Genomic DNA, 18,881 nt, shown 5'->3' with positions numbered 1-18,881 from the left:
TATCAATCATAACGAGTGCATACCTCCCAACTTTTTGAGATGAGAAAGAGGGACACTTAAGCCACACCCCTGCCACACCCTAATCACGCCCCATCACTCCCCTAGTCACGCATACCATAAAGATTTTATAAGAAAAATATGTTGTTTTATAATTCCAACCACACTGGCCATATCTATCCTGGTGCATTTTCCTTCATATTAACATTTTACAATTAGTAATATATCAATTTAAAGGATGGGAATAAAGTTTAGAGCCAATCAAACACATTTTTAGTAGAGAAATATATAATTTATATAGAAAGAGGGACAAATGAGGAGGAAAGAGGGACATAGGGATAGGGCTCCCAAAGAGGGACTGTCCCTCCAAAAGAGGGACAGTTGGGAGCTATGCGAGTGGCCATTGCAGCATTGATATCTGCCAGATTTAATATTATGATTGAATTGGCCAGATATGGATGCTGAAGATGCGGTAATGTATGGGCACCCTTTGCATGTTTGGGTGTGGCTGGATAGCGTCATTGCTTGTACCGTATTGCTGCTTCCTGAACTCTCTTGTGGTCTTGCAGGCACTGTATTCGCACCGGCAGAAGTTATCGGAGTTCTGTAAAGAGAAGGGGCGAGTGTTGGATATTATCAGTGAGAATGGGCGGCCAGGCTCTCGTGGACTGGACACAGCTGGGGGCGGATCTCTGCTAGGCCCAGAGGATATAGGTATTGTGAAAACTGAAATCCCTGTGCTGGGTCACATTGAAGTACATGGGATTGGGCACACTTGGTCCCGCTCTGTGTCCTCTGTGGTGGGTTGGATCTCACCTCTGTCCTCTTCCTGTCATGTGACGGGCACCAGTATAATCCTGTCTTTTGAGAGACAACCTGCTGCAGACAGAGAACACACACAGGGAGCGGGCAAATATTCCCAGTCAGGTGTACATCCCTGCCAACCTCTGCATGGGGGCTGCACAGGTTATATGGCTGCACATAATGGGGTGAATCACTAACCGTGCAATGGTTTATGCGCGCAAATGCGAATTCTCAGGGGCGTAACTAGAAATCACGGGGCCCCCCTGCGAAAATTTGGATGGGCCCCTACACACAAACACACACACACAGTCATTAGAACAATTGTGCAGCGAATAGAAAGCTTTTTCTCTCCGTGCCCAGATTCCTCAAGCATCACTACAGGACACAGCACTTGGGGAAGGGTAGAAAGGCTGGGGTAGAACAGGGCTGTACACAAGACCCTACTGAACAGTGAATAGGGACTGTCTACAAATCTTTGTCTGCAAATTTTTGTATGATTCCTTATCAGTGGCAGAGCAAATGCAGTCATTAGAACAAATGCGCAGAGAACAGAAAGTTTTTTCTCTCCTTGCCCTTAGTTGTCAGTCTCTCAGGACAGGGCCCCTGTGGTTTCTGGGCCCCCCTGCGGCTGCTTCCATTGCAGGGTCTATTGTTACACCTATGTCTCTCGCTCAAAACGCCGCATTTGCGCCCATAAAACGTTGCGCATGTTATAACGTGCACAAAGTGCTAACGCGGCTGTGCTATAAGATAGCATGGTTTAGTGAATCAACACCATTATATGAACAGCATTTTGGTTGCACTATAGAGTGAATTGATGGCTGTACATATTTTGTGGGGAAAATGATGGCTACATCTGCATTTGTTGTATGGGGGACATGATGGCTGCCCTTGTTATATGGGGGACATGATGGCTGCACTTGTTATATGGGGACATGATGGCTGCACTTGTTATATGGGGACATAATGGCTGCACTTGTTATATGGGGGACATGATGGTTGCACTTGTTATATGGGGACATAATGGCTGCACTTGTTATATGGGAACATGATGGTTGCACTTGTTATATGGGGGACATAATGGCTGCACTTGTTATATGGGGACATGATGGCTGCACTTGTTATATGGGGGACATGATGGCTGCACTTGTTATATGGGGGACATGATGGCTGCACTTGTTCTATGGGGGCATGATGGCTGCACTTGTTATTTGGGGACATGATGGCTGCACTTGTTATATGGGGGGCATGATGGCTGCACTTGTTATATGGGGGCATGATGGCTGCACTTTGTTATATGGGGGCATGATGGCTGCATTTGTTATATGGGGACATGATGGCTGCACTTGTTATATGGGGACATGATGGCTGCACTTGTTATATGGGGACATGATGGTTGCACTTGTTATATGGGGGCATGATGGCTGCACTTGTTATATGGGGGACATGATGGCTGCACTTGTTATATGGGGGCATGATGGCTGCACTTGTTATATGGGGGCATGATGGCTGCACTTGTTATATGGGGACATGATGGCTGCACTTGTTATATGGGGGCATGATGGCTGCACTTGTTATATGGGGACATGATGGCTGCACTTGTTCTATGGGGGCATGATGGTAGCACTTGTTCTATGGGGACATGATGGCTGCACTTGTTATATGGGGTACACTTGTTCATGTGCATAGTTTGCAGCATACATAGACATGCTTATCTGCAGTTTTGCAGACTACCCTTTCAATGACTGGCTTCAGTCTTGTTCCTCTCTTCTGCATAGATTGTCAGGCTGCTGTGAATAATGCCCTTCTAACATCTCAGAAATTCCGAAATGTGCAGCCTTCCAACTGGCAGAAGCCGTTAGACTGCACAGAATTAAAGGACAGTGTGACGGAGGGACTGCAAAAGAAGGCAGAGGAGAGCTCCACCATCCGGGTAACTCTGCACACACTGCGGCACACGCTGCTGCACGCGCTGCTGCACACGCTACTGCACACGCTACTGCACACACTGCTGCCGCTGCACACATTGCTGCACACGCTGCTACACACGCTGCTGCACACACTGCTGCCGCTGCACACATTGCTGCACACGCTGCTACACACGCTGCTGCACACACTGCTGCACTCACTGCTGCACCCACTGCTGCACAAACTGCTGCACACGCTGCTTCACTCACTGCTACACACGCTGCTGCACAAACTGCTGCACACGCTGCTGCACAAACTGCTGCACACACTGTGGCACAAACTGCTGCACACGCTGCTGCACAAACTGCTGCACACGCTGCTGCACACACTGCTGCACTCACTGCTGCACACATGGACTGACACCTGCAGATATTTCATTCTGGCATTTTTATTAAAGGGGAACTGAAGTAAGAGGTATACGGAGGCTGCCATATCATTTCCTTTTAAGCAATACCAGTTGCCTGGCAGCCCTGCTGATCTATTTCTCTGCAGTATTATCTGAATAACACCAGAAACAAGCATGCAGCTAGTCTTGTCAGATCTGACTTTAAAGTCTAAAACACCTGGGGCTTGATTCACAAAGCGGTGCTAACTGTTAGCACGCCTGTGAGAACCCCCTTAGCACGTCTAAACAAGCTTTTCGCGCATAAAACTTTACGCGCGCACTGCACAGAGCACAGGGCGCTCCGCGCGAAGTGCCCATTAAGGCCTATGGGACTTAGCGTGCGTAAAACTTTGCGCGCAAAGTTAGCGCGCGATCTGATTGAGATATCCGGTGCTAACCTACTTAGCACCCTGGTTAGCACGTCTAAAGACTTTAGACGTGCTAAGTAGGTTAGCACCGCTTTGTGAATCAAGCCCCTGATCTGCTGCATGCTTGTTCAGGGGCTATGGCTAATAGCATTAGAGGCAGAGGATCAGCAGGGCTGCCAGGCAACTGGTATTGCTTAAAAGGAAATAAACATGACAGCCTCCATATACCTCTCTCTTCAGTTCCATCTCTCACAGAGCTCCTCCAGTGCGGATATCATGAGAGATGAGGCAAACCAGGGCCAGATTTAAATTACATTGTCTACAATTAGGTGGTAAACATTTGCAGCCCTCGCTGGGGTCACACTGAAGCACAACGGGGTGGCTGAAACTAGCAGTTGTGTGATTGCAGTCTCATGCAGGCTCCTGAATAAACTCACATCCTCCTGGACTTCCTTGGAATATTAAAAGGCTCTTGCAGTGGGTGTCGCATGCAGCTGCAATCTCACAACCACAAAATGTTTCAGCAATCCTCACTATGATCCAGTATGACCCACTTACAGTTTCTAAATATGTTTAAAAAAAAGGTGCCGCGGTATTTCGGCCCCCAAAGAAAGCCGGCAGTGGTATATCAGTAAAATGACAGATATTCCACTATTTTATTCCAGTAGTAAAATATCGGTAAGATTTACCATATTTTACTACAGCCTAACATAACCTTATTCTCCCTCTGTCTACCACTAACTGATCCCCCGACGATGCCTAGCCCTAAGGACTCCCCCTGCCCCCGCTGATGCCTTACCCTAAGCCCCCTTGACAATGCTTTACCCTAAGAAAGCCCCCCCTCGCCTGGATGCGTAACCCTAAGACCCATACACCTATACCTTACCCTAAGACCCAGAGCCAGGACAAGGTCCTCCAGCACCCAAGGCTGAGACACCAAAGTGCGCCCCTCCATCCCTCCCACCTCAACCATCACACACTGATTGTTACTAGACTAAGAGGCTCCCCAGGGCCCCCAACACCTTAATCTCTGGTTATCTGATTAGCAGTCACTGCCATGTATCCCCTTTTCTTATTTCACTCTGCTTCAAAAACAATAGGTGAATGATAGCTGAGTGAGTGTGCCCATTCCTACACTGTGCCCTGAGGCTGGAGCCTCTCTCGCCTCTGCCTTGGCCCGGCCCTGCTAAGACCTACCTGTCGATACCCAACCCTAAGATGCTCCCCTGCCGATGCCTTGCCCTAAGACCCTCTCACCTATGCCTAACCCTAAGACCCCCTCATAAATGCCTTACCCTAAGACCAAACCACAGATGTCTAATCCTATCGTGCTTTTCTCCCAAAGGACTCAAAGCCCTTAGACTCTCTCAGATTCAGCAATATGTTGGCGCTTTATAAATACAATAAATAATAATAATAATAAAGTATGCCAAACTGAACAGGTGGGTTTTCAGTCTGCATATAAACATGTCCAGAGATGGAGCTGTCCTGATCTGCTGAGGTAAGGAGTTCCATAACGTAGGAGAAGCATGACAGAAGGCTCTGGGACCAAAGGTTTTCAGGTGGACCCAGGGTATGACTAGATTATTAGAACCTGTGGATTTGAGATTGCAGGGATTGCTACGCAGCTGCAACATGTCTTTCATGTATCCAGGGCCAGATTATTTAGTGATTTAAATGTCAGTAAACCAATATTGAATAGGACCCTCCATTCGATAGGTAGCCAGTGAAGGGAGTGCAGGACTGGCGTTATGTGGCAGTGACGGGGTTGGTTGGTTAGCAGTCTGGCAGCAGTATTCTGTATCAGCTGTAGGCGGTACAAGTCCTTTTTTGGTAGGCCGGTGTAGAGAGCATTACAGTAGTCCAGTCGGGAGGTAATGAAAGCATGAACTAAAGTTGGGAGTCCTTCTGGGGGGATGAGGTGCTTGATTATTGGGATGTTCTTCAGGTGAAAATAGGATGATTTCACCACACCAGAGATGTGAGTTCTGAAGTTTAAATCCCCATCAATTAGAACTCCCAGGCTACGCACATGCTCAGAGCTGTGTAGATCCGTGCCTCCTATCCCCAGTGGTGAAGACTGCAAGTTAAGTAGTTTTGTTGTCATGCGCTGCCCCCGATCAGGACTTCAGTTTTATGCCTAACCCTAAGGCTCCGCCCACAATGCCTAACCCTAAGACTCCCTCACCGATGCCTTTTCCTAAGACCCTCCCGCCAATGCCTAACTCTAAGACCCCCCTCCACCAATGCCTTACCCTATGACTTAGTTCACATTCAGGCTGCATTCCGTTCCGATGAGCGGAACGCAGCAGCGGAAGCAATGCTTTCCCGATGGGAAAGTTCACATTGCTATGTTCCGCTCCCTGCGTTCCGCTCGTCGGAGCGGACGTTCCCGACCTGCACGGAACGCAGCGCAGGAGCGGATGCCCTGCCAATGTGAACCCGGTCTAAGACCTCCCTCCCACACACACACCAATGCCTAACCAAAAGACCCACCCGCTGATGCCTAACCCCAAGACTTCCCCAACCAATCCATTAACCTAAGCTGAAAATAACAGGCACCCAATGCCCATATTAAAAGCTTTGCCATGTCTGTTAAGATTTTCAGAGCTTCCACTAGGGCTGTGCTACATTCATTATCAACACTAGATTAGATGTAAATTTCACAGGAACTGTGTTGATAGAGTTTGGATGACCAAATCCACATACACAGACTAAAGCTACATAATGCAGAGCAGCCTGTTCTGCTCCTCGGGGGTGGGAAATATGTGGGAGGGAGCAGACGAGTGTGAGGCGCTAAACAAAAGACATAACTTCTGTCAGTCATTTAATAATCTGGTATCTTGAGAGACATTGCGGGACATCTAGCATGTATGTAAGTAACCTCGTCGGAGTTTGGGTGTTCTGTACAATATACTGGGCTTGATTCACAAAGCGGCGCTAACTGTTAGCGCCACTGTGAAAAGCCTTTAATGCCCCTTAAGTAGCTCTGCGCTCACTGATGGCCGCACAGAGCTACTTCGCGCACAGCCCCGCTCAGTGCGCGCACACTGCTGTGCGCCTGTATTAGTGCGCGGTGAGACGATAACGTCGCACCTACTGTGAGACGATAACGGCGCACCTGCTGTGCAACGAAAACGGCGCACCTGCTGTGCGACGATAACAGCGCATCGGGTGCCCATTGATGCTCCGTTTCAGGGGCACCCGATGCGCCGTTATCGTCGCACGCGCACTAATACAGGCGCAACCGCAGTGAGCGGTACTGAGAGTGATGTGTGGGCGCAAACTACTTAGTACCGTGGTTTGCGCCCACTAAGTGTAGCGCCGGTTAGTGAATCAAGCTCACTGTGTGTTAATTCTGTTATTTATGTTACTATACTGTGTATGTATAATATGTGTGTTATATGTTAGGAGGATGTGACACTGACCCTGGGAGACGTGAGGAACACGAGTCAGAGGCAGCAGAGGATCTATGAAGAGCTGGAGGGCAGTCATCAGCTGCAGCTGGTATGTATGACTGATTATCTATCTATCTAAAATCACAAACACTGGTCCACATGACAGCCGGGGGCCCCAGGTCTCTCTCACTAGCTGGGGCCCCCAAACCACCATGCGCTAGAGGGAAGTGCGGGCAAGCCCTGGACCTCTCACCTCCAGGGAACTCACCCCACCACCTCTAAACTGAATGCCAACTGCAACAAACACAATTGCTAACTTCCAGCTAGAGCAATATCCTGCCTCTATCTGGCCAGCAGACGCCAGTCAGCCAATCAGGTGCACTGTCATACACCCTTTGCCTGCTGTACCATACCTAGCAGGAATTACATAAATCAGCATTCAGGTGGGAGGCTTCGGTTGGACGCAATCGTGAATTGCATCGTTTACAGGGACGCCCCGTGTAGGCACATCTCCTACACGGCCCCCTCCCTAACCACTATCTATCTATCTATCTATCTATCTATCTATCTATCTATCTATCTATCTATCTATCTATCTATCTAGCTAGCTATCTAGCTATCTATCTATCTATCTATCTGTCTACAGGTGCATGCATACCTCTTGGCTTTATGTCCTGCAAAAAGATGTGGCACCATATGCATTAGCTCCAGAGCATGGGCGTAGCAATCACCCCTGCAACCCCCGCCACTGCAGGGGGGCCCAGAGGCTTTAAGGGGGCCCCTCCTCCTCCCTTTCTCCAACCACAAGTGCAGCCAATTAGCAAGAAAACCTCCCCGTTTGCTCAGAAAAACCACCCCTGCTGCCTCCTCCCGCCATGCAGAGTAGCGAGTAGCGGGAGCGTGTGTAATTTTTTCCTGCTTCTAGATGCTGCTTAACAGCAGTACACTCTCTGCTGCCATTCGCTAGCTCCCGATCATGTGACTCTCATGGGGTTCGGGGACCGAGGGGCCCCAGGGCATCATTTTTGCGGGGGGGGGGGGGGGGAGGCAATTAAGTCTAGCTACGCCCCTGCTCCAGAGTGCTCTCCTCCTTTGCAGCCTATGTAACCGCTCCATGGCCACAGGATGGCACAGCTGTGCAGCTGGTTTATCCAAATGCTCCACTAGTCTACTGCAGGGATGAGCAGAAACTACGCCAGTGCGAATTTACGCATCGTAGTTCGCATCTACGCATCGTAGTTCATAGGCGAAGTTTCAAACCTACGCTTACGAATTTACGTGTAGCGAAGTACCGCTGCGCGTAGCTTACACCCACTATGTGTAGTTAACATGTGTATTGCGTAGTGAACTACGAATGCGTCACTCACGTCTAATTTTCCGCATGCGATTGTATGCATACAAATTTACGCATTGGAAAGGGGAATGTACGCATAGAAGGGTTCCCAGTATATGCATTTCTAAAGAAATTGTTGCGTACAATTTTCTGCATACGGGCATAAGTATCCGCATACACTACACTGCGCACTATATGCGTAATTGCGTATTTTAACGCGTATTCTACGAAATGCATACGAAGCGAATATTTGTTTTCGAAGCCGTAGTTTGGCGAAGCGTAATTGCGTAAAACTACACGTATTTCCAGCGTAGCGAAGTTGGCTGACTACGACCATCCCTAGTCTACTGATGGTTTTTAGTCTACTGATGGTTTGGTGTAAATCAGCCGCATCAAAAGGGAATTCCCTAATAATTACCAAATGTTTTAGACCTGGTCTAAAACATTTGGTAATTAGGTTGGTAAAGCAGGGAAAATTATCAAAAGATGCAATTCACAAACGAGTAGCTATGACTGACATCCTTCTCCTCTGATGAGCTCTCCTCTGGATACAATTAAACGCCTGATTAATTAATTCAAAAGGTTCCATCCTCACGTCTAAAATACTTCACAGAAATACTTTGCCGACAGATATCAGCTGGTCTAACCTCTGTCAGAAAAAGTGGGCGTGGTTACTCCTTGTTTGCCATTGTGAATTGCATCTTTTTATCATTTTCCCTGCTTTACCGACCTAATTATGTTATAGACCAAGTCTAAAAACAGGTCTAAAATATTACACCAAACCATCAGTAGGCTAAAAACCATCAGCAGACTAGTCTAAACTGCTTAGTGAATTGAGGCCATTTGTATTTAGGGGGCTCAAAAGTGTCATCATCAGGCCCGTTTCTAGGGCCGTGCGGCCAATGCTGCCGCCCTGGGCGCTGAGGGAGGGGGGGGGGGGGGCGCTGTAATGGTGGGGGGGGAGCCGGAGCCGCGGGGAGGGCAGCCCCACCTCTCCCTCCCTTCCTCTCCCCGGGCCGCTCTCCATGCTCCCCCCTTGGACTGCAGAGTGAGAGCGCACGGAAGCGCTGTATACAGCTACTCACCTCCCTGGTTCCAGTCGTCGCTCACTTGCCGCTGGTCTTCTCTGCATAGCCGTGTATACACACGCTATGCAGAGAAGACCAGCGGAAAGAGAGCGGCGATTGGAACCAGGGAGGTGAGTAGCTGTATACAGCGCTTCCGTGCGCTCTCACTCTGCAGTCCGAGGGGGGAGCATGGAGGGCAGCCCGGGGAGAGGAAGGGAGGGAGAGGTGGGGCCCTAATGCAAAGTAACAGATTTAGGCCCCTTCCCACGAACCCGCGAGCCGCTCCTCGGAGCCCCAGCACAGCTGCGAGACAGGCCGCATCTCACCTCTACACCACAGCTGTCAGCCCCTCCACACGGTATGAACAGGGCCGGATTTGTACTTTCCAGCGCCCTAGGCTGGCTGTCACCAACCCCCTCCCCCCCCCCATTCTGTCCAGCTCTGACTAGGTTGAACGGTCCCCCCTCTGTTTTGCTGCTTTGCCCCGTTCAACAAAGAAGCAGTGCATGCTCTGTCCACTCCATGTAATTTTGCGCTCCTGTCTGCATGCACAGCAGGTGATAGTGTTCTGGGCTTGCATACTTCAGAAATGATGCTATGAGCACTCAGCAGCACTTGTCAAGTACACATAGCCATAACACTCCCTCGGCTCCTGTGAACATGCATACAGGAGTGCAAAATCACAAGGAGCCCCAGTAGACAGCGCTGCTTCTTTGTCCTCTGTGCAACTTGCTGCCGTCAGAGCCACAAACAGGTGACGGCAGCACAATGCAGAGAAGCCCATCCAACACAGAGAACAGGTAAGTAGAAGGATCCGACACTACACACACTGGCATAGATGTAGTGTAATGCTAGGTACACATGATGCAATTTTCTGACAGATTTACTGTCAGGTCGATTATTTCCATCATGTCTGATCTAATTTCAATTTTTCGATCAATTTGCTGTTCCCTTTTATGAAAAATCATTCAGAAAATTGATTGGAAAGCAGAGCGGACATGTTGGAAATAGTCGATCTGACAGTAAAGCTGTCCGAAAATTGCATTGTGGGTACGCAGCATAAGCTCAGGTGTACTTTACACAGTGACAATTTAGCACTTAAGACAGATTTTAAAATCAGTCAGCAGGAAGTTTTGTAACAGAATAACACTTTTTATTGGCTAACCAAAAGAAAAAACGTGAGCCTTTGGTTAATGAGCCGTCTTCAGACTTTGTTACTGTATACAAGATGTTAGGCACACAGCTATATATACAGTCAGCAGGAGATCCATTGATTGTTTTGTAAATGTAAATAAATGTAACAGTTGTCATTCTGTTTCAAAACATCCTGCTTTCACTGATGGCTAACACAGAACAATGCTTTGCTGCTTCTAAAACATGTCAGGTAAGAGTTAAACTGTAGCACAAAGAATGTTGCTGTCATTCTCTAGGAGAAAAAAAACAGCCATAAATTTAACAGATCTGAGGTCATTAACAGCACTGACCTACTAGTAATAAACTAACATCAGTCAGGGAGGGGGAGAGCTGCTAATTCCTGCCCGTTTATGTGTGCTGCATGAGAAAAACTAATTGGAACTCAAGAGTTCTGCTACTTGAGACCATATATTTTTCTTCTCACAGCAGATTGTTTGTCCCCTCTCATCATACAGGTGACAGCAGATGCTGACTGCCATAACACACACTTTGCACAAGTAAGAGAGATGCAGGGATCTCTGGAATTCAGGCAGACCAGAGCAAAGCAGGAGTGGTGATTTACTTTGACATGTGACCTCTTATCTCTCCAAGTCCTGCGCCCTGCTAATTTTTATCGCCCTAGGCCGTGGCCTCTGTGACCTTCCCAGAAATCTGGGCCTAGGTATGAATTTGTGAGTAAGCGGTGCCCGTAGCCATGGTGATAGCGCCGCATGCTAGCGCCACTCTCTCCGGCCCAGCCTGTGCAGTCAGCGTGCGTGACGCCAACGTGCTCAATGTGGCTGACGCTGCTGACCTCAGTCTCCGCCTGACTGCACAGGCTGGGCTGGAGAGATCCCAACACCATGGCAACAGGTGCCGCTTGCTCACAAATGCATACCACTGTAGCAGATGTGAATTACGTGCTGATGGGGCCCCTTAGACTCTGAATGGAGCCCCCAAGCGACTGCTTGAATTGCCTGGTCGGTAATCCGGCCCTGTTCTTCACGAGTAATGAATGGCATCATGTATGTTTTCACAGGGCCCAGTGTGCAGCCTGGATCTCACTTTACGAGAACGCCTGGACCGTCCCCTGGTCAGGATTCTGCAGAGACACCCAGGGACACAGCTACCCGACAGCACCCTCATTTCACAGGTATGACAGAGACACCCAGGAACACAGCTACCCGACAGCACCCTCATCTCACAGGTATGACAGAGACACCCAGGAACACAGCTACCCGACAGCACCCTCATCTCACAGGTATGGCAGAGACACCCAGGAACACAGCTACCCGACAGCACCCTCATCTCACAGGTATGACAGAGACACCCAGGAACACAGCTCCCCAAGAGCACCCTCATCTCACAGGTATGGCAGAGACACCCAGGAACACAGCTCCCCGACAGCACCCTCATCTCACAGGTATGGCAGAGACACCCAGGAACACAGCTACCCGACAGCACCCTCGTCTCACAGGTATGACAGAGACATCCAGGAACACAGTTCCCCAACAGCACCCTCATCTCACAGGTATGACAGAGACACCCAGGAACACAGCTACCCGACAGCACCCTCATCTCACAGGTATGACAGAGACACCCAGGAACACAGCTCCCCGACAGCACCCTCATCTCACAGGTATGACAGAGACACCCAGGAACACAGCTCCCCGACAGCACCCTCATCTCACAGGTATGACAGAGACACCCAGGAACACAGCTCCCCAAGAGCACCCTCATCTCACAGGTATGACAGAGACACCCAGGAACACAGCTACCCGACAGCACCCTCATCTCACAGGTATGGCAGAGACACCCAGGAACACAGCTACCCGACAGCACCCTCATCTCACAGGTATGACAGAGACACCCAGGAACACAGCTCCCCAAGAGCACCCTCATCTCACAGGTATGACAGAGACACCCAGGAACACAGCTCCCCGACAGCACCCTCATCTCACAGGTATGGCAGATGCTCATCTTACAAAACTGATTATCAAAATGATCAGTAATCACAGAGATCTGGACTTCTGAATTGCTGGGGCATGGTGGCACAGCAGCGGGCACTCTTTGCGAAACGCGCCACGGCGTGGAATGGGTGTAGTCTAGAAACCGCTGTGGTTAGGTGTAGGTGGGGGAGGGGGGTATAGTGTTAAGCATATGTGGAAAGGGTGATATTGAACTCCCTACCACACCCAGTAAAGACAGCACCATCCCTGGAGCTATTCAAATCCAGACTGAAAAGCCACCTGTTTAGCCTGGCATTTCCAGATTTATAAAATTCTTCCTCTGTACCACGATGGTCGGAGCCATGCTTATGCGCTTTGAGTCCCACGGGAGAAAAGCGCTTTACAAATGTTATTTGTTGTTGTTGTTGTTAGGTGTAGGTGGGGGAGGGGGGGTATAGTGTTAAGCATATGTGGAAAGGGTGATATTGTAAGGCATAGGTGAAGGAGAGTAGTGTTAGGCATAGGGATGGGGGAGATTAGTGTTAGGTGTAGGTAAGGAGAGAGGATAGTGTTAGGTGTAGGTAAAGGGGAGGTTAGTAGCATATGTGGAGGTGGGGTCTTAGGCATAAGTGGTGGGGGTTAGAGTTAGGTGCAGGTAGGAGTGGGGTTAGTGTATGAAGGTATGGGGTTAGGTTAGTATTACGCGTATGTGGAGGTGGGGTCTTAGGCATACGTGGTGGGGGTTAGTGTTAGGTGCAGGTAGGGGTGGGGTTAGTGTATGAAGGTATGGGGTTAGGTTAGTGTTAGGCGTATGTGGTGGTGGGGTCTTAGGCATACGTGGTGGGGGTTAGTATTGGGTGCAGGTAGGGGTGGGGTTAGTGTATGAAGGTATGGGGTTAGGTTAGTGTTAGGCGTATGTGGTGGTGGGGTCTTAGGCATAAGTGGTGGGGGTTAGTGTTAGGTGCAGGTAGGGGTGGGGTTAGTGTATAAAGGTATGGGGTTAGGTTAGTGTTAGGCGTATGTGGTGGTGGGGTCTTAGGCATACGTGGTGGGGGTTAGTATTAGGTGCAGGTAGGGGTGGGGTTAGTGTATGAAGGTATGGGGTTAGGTTAGTGTTAGGCGTATGTGGTGGTGGGGTCTTAGGCATACGTGGTGGGGGTTAGTATTGGGTGCAGGTAGGGGTGGGGTTAGTGTATGAAGGTATGGGGTTAGGTTAGTGTTAGGCGTATGTGGTGGTGGGGTCTTAGGCATAAGTGGTGGGGGTTAGAGTTAGGTGCAGGTAGGAGTGGGGTTAGTGTATGAAGGTATGGGGTTAGGTTAGTGTTAGGCGTATGTGGAGGTGGGGTCTTAGGCATAGGTGGTGGGGGTTATTGTTAGGTGCAGGTAGGGGTAGGGTTAGTGTATGAAGGTATGGGGTTAGGTTAGTGTTAGGCGTATGTGGAGTTGGGGTCTTAGGCATAGGCGGTGGGGGTTAGTGTTAGGTGCAGGTAGGGGTGGAGTTAGTGTATGAAGGTCTGGGGTTAGGTTAGTGTTAGGTGTATGTGGAGGTGGGGTCTTAGGCATAGGCGGTGGGGGTTAGTGTTAGGTGCAGGTAGGGGTGGGTTTAGTGTATGAAGGTATGGGGTTAGGTTAGTGTTAGGCGTATGTGGAGGTGGGTTCTTAGGCATAGGTGGTGGGGGTTAGTGTTAGGTGCAGGTAGGGGTGGGTTTAGTGTATGAAGGTATGGGGTTAGGATAGTGTTAGGCGTATGTGGAGGTGGGTTCTTAGGCATAAGTGGTGGGGGTTAGTGTTAGGTGCAGGTAGGGGTGAAGTTAGTGTATGAAGGTATGGGGTTAGGTTAGTGTTAGGCGTATGTGGAGGTGGGGTTCTTAGGCATAGGTGGTGGGGGTTAGTGTTAGGTGCAGGTAGGGGTGGGGTTAGTGTATGAAGGTATGGGGTTAGGTTAGTGTTAGGCGTATGCGCCTCATAACTATTACAATACCACACTTGACCATGTGATATCAAGGATGATGTTTTGTATTTGGGACACATTTTGTTAACAATTTTTACACACAATTTTTTTTTTTGCGTAATTTTGTAATTGTGCTGAACTACAATGAAAGGGTTAAGGAAACACGACCCATTCAGTGTCCTGCTGATAACACTGTCCCTCTGTTCTCTGTCAGGGCTCCGCCTCTCTTCAGAGATCTCTGGGAAGCACATGTGACAGGATCGGCTCTCTGCGCATCACACAGATGAAGCTGCTGGAAGACCAGGAGAACAAGCGATGGGGGGAGCGCCTTGACCGCGCCGCTGTCAGACTGCGGGTGAAGAGCGCTAAGGGTCGCCGGGAGAGGCTGTGCCTGTGAGAGACTGCCCACAGGAAGTGACATCATCTAAGAGGGACAGCTAGGACATAAAGCACAATTAAAGCAAATCTCCACAAAATTATTTCATGTTTCAAAGTGTGAAGAAGGGCTTTACTTCCCAACAGGTTTTTAATGCTGTCCTTGATTCTGGATTCCTGCTCCCTACAGACCAATCCCGACAGCCACAACCTAGCTGGGTGATTAAAGTGTACCTGAGGCGACCATCGGGTCAAACATCACATACTTGCCTAAGAAGAGGGAAGCCTCTGGATCCTGCATCCTCTGGAGCACCGTTGCTGCATACACACCACCCAAAGAAATCTGACAAGAGCTTGTGGGCTTTCTCCTCGCGACCACGCTGCTCTTCGCACACGAATGTGGCTGCGTGCAAGTTGGAGAGGCTCGAGCAGGAGCGGCTTCATGCTACTCTGCAGGCACAGCTGTACTTACCTGGTTGCAGTACAGCCTCGTTTGTGGTCGCGTAGAGGAGCGTGGTCGCGATCTTCCGGAGGGTCCCGGGCAGCAGCGGTGGTCCAGAGGACAGCGTGGGAAGCCTCCTGGAGAATCCTGAGCCTTCCCTCTTCTTATGACAATAACAGAGGTCGGCGCTCACAGTGCAATCTAGATCCTCTACCCTTACGCAAAATATCAATAAAACAAACAATATAACAAACACATTCCACCTAGTACTATGCACGGGATAATTTTCTTTCATCAGTATACCATCCCACATAGAGGATTCATATATTCATAAGGTCCACTGTGGTTAAACTCCAAAGCATAAATGAGCATCAAACTGTCATAGACAGTGTGCATAGTTCCAAAATCTAACATCAACAGCTTGAGTACAATTCACAGAACATGGGCTGCTGGTAGGATTCCTGTCAGCAGTTTGCATACAGTTCACAATCCTTGAAGTGCTGGTAAAATTCCTACCTTGTAATCAGAGGAAAGACGTCACCACACCCCAGTGAGATACTTGTAAAACAAAAGAAAAAACAGGGCACCGAGAGCCCAATAGTGCAATATAGTTTTAACAGAAAAAATCTGTCTAGATAGTTCGTGCAGAATTATACTCACAAAAAAGGGTCAACAGCAGGCAACCACTTGAAAGGCAGGTGGGGAGAATTGGTACCCGACCCCACTCGGGTATAAAAGTCGCTCTCTGTAGACAGGAGAAAAAAGGGGGCGTACCCCTCCACCAAGGGTGGATAAGTAATATGTATTAAACGCAGATAGAACAGAGGCGCCAAAAAGAGTAAAAACACTATTATTTAAAAACAGTAAAAAGAGGGAAGGTAAGGTGGACTTATCTCCCTCTAGCAGTGGACAACAAAACTCTGAGGTAGAGTAGAATGCATTTATTAAACAGTGTAACTCCTAAAGATGCAACGCGTTTCGCGGGCCACAGCACCGCTTCCTCAGGCTATACAGGAGTTCAAAAAAGCTGTATCCAATCCAAGTATTGAATGCAAGTATTGAATGAGGCGCTCATTCAATACTTGGATTGGATACAGCTTTTTTGAACTCCTGTATAGCCTGAGGAAGCGGTGCTGTGGCCCGCGAAACGCGTTGCATCTTTAGGAGTTACACTGTTTAATAAATGCATTCTACTCTACCTCAGAGTTTTGTTGTCCACTGCTAGAGGGAGGTAAGTCCACCGTACCTTCCCTCTTTTTACTGTTTTTAAATAATAGTGTTTTTACTCTTTTTGGCGCCTCTGTTCTATCTGCGTTTGACCCAGTGAGATACGCTCACCAGATATTAAGACCTGCTGATAGGTCAAATGAAGCCTTGGGACAGTCACCGGGTCGTCCCTCACCACTCTGGCAAGATTCAGCAAAAGTCAAGTAGCTCCACTTTACTGTATATCTTCCTCGGCATCCATACCTCAATAAAAAGGCTCCACATAGCGTAATACTGTCACTTTAATAAAACTTGTAAAAACGATTGCACTTACAATTTCCACAACGATTGTACAGCATAGAGTATTTTTGCCACGGGCTCTCCCCCGTTATGATGGCTGGCTGGCATAGGTATCCCTCCGCCTTTGGTGGACTTCCGACTGCCGCGCGCTCGGTCAGCTCGGTCCTCCTCTAGCGCCCAAGGTCCCACGGTGACCGCGTGTGTTTCTGCTGTCTCTTCCGCGTTAGGCCCCGCCTTACATGTTTCGTCACTCTGATGAGTCATGGAGTGACGAAACATGTAAGGCGGGGCCTAACGCGGAAGAGACAGCAGAAACCCTGATCACGCCCCCGTCACACCCCTGGTCACGCACACCATAAATATTTGATAAGAAAATTATTTTGTTTTATAATTCAAACCACACTGGTCCTTTCTATCCTGGTTCATTTTTCTTCATATTCACATTTGTAAATAAGAAATATATCAATTTGGAGGACGGGAATAAAGTTTGGAGTCAATAAAAAAAAAATTTCAAGAAAAAAATACATACAGTATATTTACACAGCTCTGTACTTGAGTCCAGAAAGAGGGACAAAGTTCTGAAAGAGGGACAAATGAGGAAGAAAGAGGGACAGGGTTCCCAAAGAGGAACTGTCACTCCAAAAGACGGACAGATGAGAGTTATGCAATCACATGTTCGCACCGCAACAAAAACGCTGGTTTCTAGTGCAAAAACTGGCCTGAGCGTAGGCTCACACTGGAGGTCATTTTCCCACGGCCAAAACTGCATTCCTGCCTGGATTTCTGGAAAGGCAACAAAGGCCCGGACCTTGGGCAGCTGCAGCCCGAGGGGGCACCTGGACACGAAAGAGGAAAAAAAAGGTTTCTACATATGAAAGAGGAGGCTGAAAATGGGGAGCAACACATGACAAAGTGGGAGTTGCTGTACAAGGATGTTACACATGGAAGAGGGGGCTGCACATGTAATGGGAGGGGCTGCTGTACATGGATGATACACATGGAAGAGGGGCTGTACATGAATGGGAGGAGCTGCTGTACATGGATGATACACATGAAAGAGGGAGCTGCACATGGAATGGGAGGGGCTGCTGTACATGGATGATACACATGGAAGAGGGAGCTGCACATGAATGGGAGGAGCTGCTGTACATGGATGATACACATGGAAGAGGGGGCTGCACATGGAATGGGAGGAGCTGCTGTACATGGATGTTACACATGGAAGAGGGAGCTGCACATGAATGGGAGGAGCTGCTGTACATGGATGATACACATGGAAGAGGGGGCTGCACATGGAATGGGAGGAGCTGCTGTACATGGATGTTACACATGGAAGAGGGAGCTGCACATGAATGGGAGGAGCTGCTGTACATGGATGATACACATGGAAGAGGGGCTGCACATGGAATGGGAGGAGCTGCTGTACATGGATGATACACATGGGAGAGGGGGCTGCACATGGAATGAGAGGGGCTGCTGTACATGGATGGTACACATGGAAGAGGGGGCTGCACATGAATGGGAGGAGGCTGCTGTACATGGATGATACACATGGGAGAGGGGGCTGCACATGGAATGAGAGGAGCTGCTGTACATGGATGGTACACATGGAAGAGGGAGCTGCACATGAATGGGAGGAGGCTGCTGTACATGGATGATACACATGGGAGAGGGGGCTGCACATGGAATGGGGGCAGTGGCTTAGAGGCAAAAAAAAGTATAAATCCGGCCTTGGACGGGAGATGACAGAAATTCCGTGTTTGTGCAATTTGACAGACAGCAATAACGGCTAGTGAGGAATAAAGCTCCACCTCTGTACACTCAAAACTAAGGAATGTGTAATATTCTGAAGCAGCGTTAGCCCAGTTATCACTGTCATAAGCTTTTCATTTCCTTCTTAAAGGGATACTGTTGGGGGGTCGGGGGAAAATGAGTTGAAGTTACCCGTGGCTTCTAATGGTCCCCCGCAGACATCCTGTGCCCGCGCAGCCACTCACTGATGCTCCGGCCCCGCCTCCGGTTCACTTCTGGAATTTCAGACTTTAAAGTCTGAAAACCACTGCGCCTGCGTTGTCGTGTCCTTACTCCCGCTGATGGCACCAGGAGCACACTGCGCAGGCCCAGCATGGTCTGTGTCTGCGCAGTACACTCCTGGTGACATCAGC

The 18,881-nt window shown here is 49.0% G+C and overlaps 1 protein-coding gene across 1 annotated transcript in view; it reads left to right on the top strand.

The window, feature by feature from the left end:
• Nucleotides 1-14,872, top strand: part of TEKTL1 (tektin like 1) — a 35,318-nt gene extending 20,446 nt beyond the window's left edge. The window contains 5 exon segments of the mRNA XM_068249332.1: nt 567-711; nt 2,580-2,734; nt 6,934-7,029; nt 11,533-11,646; nt 14,608-14,872. Coding sequence (XP_068105433.1) covers nt 567-711; nt 2,580-2,734; nt 6,934-7,029; nt 11,533-11,646; nt 14,608-14,790 — 693 coding nt within the window. The 3' untranslated portion in view covers nt 14,791-14,872.
• Nucleotides 14,873-18,881: the final 4,009 nt, after the last annotated feature.

This window comes from Hyperolius riggenbachi, chromosome 8, assembly GCF_040937935.1.
Source record: "Hyperolius riggenbachi isolate aHypRig1 chromosome 8, aHypRig1.pri, whole genome shotgun sequence".
Taxonomy (NCBI): Eukaryota; Metazoa; Chordata; class Amphibia; order Anura; family Hyperoliidae; genus Hyperolius; species Hyperolius riggenbachi.
This window is presented reverse-complemented; position numbering and strand designations above follow the sequence as displayed.